General features: G+C 33.6%; 1 protein-coding gene across 2 annotated transcripts in view; it reads right to left on the reverse strand.

The window, feature by feature from the left end:
- Positions 1 to 519: 519 nt before the first annotated feature.
- LOC137659500 (uncharacterized) overlaps positions 520 to 3,624 on the reverse strand; it is a 498,613-nt gene continuing 495,508 nt past the window's right edge. Inside the window, exons 20-21 of one of the 2 annotated variants that reach the window (XM_068394385.1) lie at positions 1,852 to 1,988; positions 520 to 1,078 (exon numbers count right to left, since the gene is read on the reverse strand). In XM_068394385.1, the coding sequence (XP_068250486.1) occupies positions 1,064 to 1,078; positions 1,852 to 1,988 (152 nt within the window). In that variant the 3' untranslated portion in view covers positions 520 to 1,063. The remainder of the gene's footprint in view (positions 1,079 to 1,851; positions 1,989 to 3,624) is intronic. The other variant, XM_068394384.1, reaches the window with a different exon arrangement.

Raw genomic sequence — 3,624 nt, forward strand, 5'->3', positions numbered from 1 at the left:
TAATGGGTAACTGAATTATAATCTAAAATGTAACAAAAATATAATAGGTCACAATGTAATGGGTAACTGAATTATAATCTAAAATGTAACCAAACTATAATAGGTCACAATCTAATGGGTAACTGAATTATAATCTAAAATGTAACCAAACTATAATAGGTCACAATGTAATGGGTAACTGAATTATAATCTAAAATGTAACCAAAATATAATAGGTCACAATCTAATGGGTAACTGAATTATAATCTAAAATGTAACCAAAACATAATAGGACACAATGTAATGGGTAACTGAATTACAATGTAACATGTAACCAAACTATAATAGGTCACAATGTAATGGGTAACTGAATTATAATCTAAAATGTAACAAAAATATAATAGGTCACAATCTAATGGGAAACTGCATTATAATCTAAAATGTAACCAAAATATAATAGGTCACAATGTAATGGGTAACTGAATTACAATGTAACATGTAACCAAACTATAATAGGTCACAATGTAATGGGTAACTGAATTATAATCTAAAATGTAACAAAAATATAATAGGTCACAATCTAATGGGTAACTGCATTATAATCTAAAATGTAACCAAAATATAATAGGTCACAATGTAATGGGTAACTGAATTACAATGTAACATGTAACCAAACTATAATAGGTCACAATGTAATGGGTAACTGAATTATAATCTAAAATGTAACAAAAATATAATAGGTCACAATCTAATGGGTAACTGCATTATAATCTAAAATGTAACCAAACTATAATAGGTCACAATGTAATGGGTAACTGAATTATAATCTAAAATGTAACCAAAATATAATAGGTCACAATGTAATGGGTAACTGAATTACAATGTAACATGTAACCAAACTATAATAGGTCACAATGTAATGGGTAACTGAATTATAATGTAACATGTAACCAAACTATAATAGGTCACAATCTAATGGGTAACTGAAGTATAATCTAACATGTAACCAAACTTTAATAGGTCACAATCTAGTGGGTAACCCAACAACAATAGATCAGTGAAGGTAGACTAAATGATTTACTGCTTAGTCGCATTGCTCCTGAAAAAAAAGAGAGATGTGTGAAAATAAAATCAATGAGATTAACGTGATTTTGAATACGTAAATATTCAATCTGTTGGGGATAAAACAATTCAAAATAGGACATTTATAAACGAGAAATATTTCGCACAAAGAGAAACGGAAGACTTTTTATTTTTAGTCCTTTAAGTGCTTCGGTAAACACCAGTTTTGCAATGTGATATGGATAGGCAAAATACCTAAGAAGGTATACGATATACTGATCTTGTAGGTCCTGTAGAGAGTAGGGTTCCCCTACGGAGTAGGGATAAAAAAAAAGAAACAGCCCTTAAAGAAGAACCATATAAGAAAGACTAAACTTGGATTAGACGAAATAGATCGAGCTGCCTGAATGAACATGATATCTATAAGCAAGGTAGAAAAAATATCCCTTCTGCTTTTTGGTATTTATGAAGGAAACGTTTGCAATTGTTTTAAGGTAGAGGAAGAGATTTATGTACTAATCATATATATCTTTTGCAACTGATTTTAGTAGCAGTTTTCACGTCCACCATTGCTTCATACTTTGAGAGAAACAATGTCAGCATTGTTCTTACATTTGATAGTCATATTTCATTATGAGGATGAAATATAATCTTTAATGAAAATATAGGTATCGTGAAATACCTCAAAGAATAATAGTCACTCTTTGAAGACGTTCTAGTTATTTCAGTTTATTTTTCTTATCTTAAAAATCAAATATGTATTAAATGAAAAGAATAAAACTGACTAACGAGAACAATGCTCCTACATACTTTGTGCTCCTTCTCACTGATGCTGTAGTCTTCGTTTTGAAAGATCAGATCCTCAGACAAAGGGATGTTCTCGTCATCCCATTGAGCATTACACGACAAGCTGCTGTCCTGTAGAAAATTAATGGGCTGCGATGGTTCTAATGGAAGATAAGATGAAATATTATTTATTGTATTTTCAGATTAATAAAATATAGACCAAAACATACAATTTAGTAAGGACATAACAAAAGCACACTTGAAAAACAAGTTTTAACTTTTGACGTTCCACCGATTCAACTGCCTGATTAGGAAGATCATTCCACAACTTGGTCACAGCTAGAATAGAAATGTTAGAATACTGTGTAGTGTGGTGACTCATAATGGAGAAGGCAGGGCTACTAGAATTAACTGTATACCTAATATTACGAACAGGATGGTACTGCCAGGGAAGATCTGAATGCAAAGGATGGTTAGAGTTATGAAAACTTATGCATTATGCATAACGAGCTAACTAAACACCAGTGTTAGATTAACATCTAGATCAAGACTTCTTCTTCTTTGAGTGCATCCTTTCCCACTTCTATGTGGGGTCGATGTTTATGGCCAGCGTTCTCCATCTATCTCTGTCCCACACTTCATCCCCGGTTAATCCCTTTGATCGAAGGTCATCCTTGATACAGTCCATCCACCTTCGCTTTGGTTTCCCTCTTCTTCTCGTTCCCTGTACTTCCGTTTCCATCACTCTTATCCCAACATACTGTTCATCTCTTTTCATGAAATGACTATACCATCTCAGTCTACTTTCTTGGATCTTATCTGATAGTTCTCTAACTCCTGTGGTACCCCTATTTACCTCATTCCGTATCTTTTCTCTTCTTGTCACCCCACACATCCATCTCAACCAAGTTGAGGCTGGCTTCCCCCCCCCCCCTCAGGGGCTAGGTTATCTAGATCAAGACTAAGAATTTGTATTAAACTCTACTCAACTACTTGGCAAACAAGATATAGGACCTGCCTGGTTCTATGATTGTGAGAGTCTACCAATGGGTTATTATCAATATTAGTTCACCACTTGTTCCTGCTCTTCCGTTCAGGTGAAGAGACATGAAAATGATTGAGCCAGATGAGATATGGGGGACGTTTCTAGGAAATCTTATTCTCAGGAGAAACAGAAAAAACTAATGTTGCCACATACATATTTATAGCAAACGTTTCGACATTCTAAATGTCATCATCAGTGCTACCTAAAGTGAAAATAATAGAAACAAAACAATTTCAAATAAAAATTTACATAAAATAAGTAAAGAATTATTCAAAAATACATACAAATTGAATAGAAAATCAGTATGTTACGAAAAGGGGGACAGCAGAGGTATTGCAATTGAGGTCAGGCATAAGATATTCCATGTGAAGAGATTTAAATAGTCTTGATTCACTGAAGAGCAAGAATTGACTATCTTAAAATGCTCACTTGGTGAAACGAACTTACATATTTCCTGACGTTCCCTAACATCTGAGTGTTTTGGATTACTAACAGGGAGATCCATTCTGCTCGACTTTCCAATATGATTTTCGGTCCTGACTTTGAAGCTTGGATAAGTGCTTCCCAAATAGCAAACTTGGCAGTTTGGACATGAAAATATGTAAATAACCAATGATCTAATAACAGTCAGCAGGCGATCTTTAAAACGAAAAAAACGATCCAATTTTAAACTTGTTTACAGAAATAAACCTAAAATCTATTTGTGGACATGTCTTAGAGAAGTGTTTAAGGTACCCGGCTGGCATGCCTGT

Source organism: Palaemon carinicauda, chromosome 20 (assembly GCF_036898095.1).
Source record: "Palaemon carinicauda isolate YSFRI2023 chromosome 20, ASM3689809v2, whole genome shotgun sequence".
Classification (NCBI taxonomy): domain Eukaryota; kingdom Metazoa; phylum Arthropoda; class Malacostraca; order Decapoda; family Palaemonidae; genus Palaemon; species Palaemon carinicauda.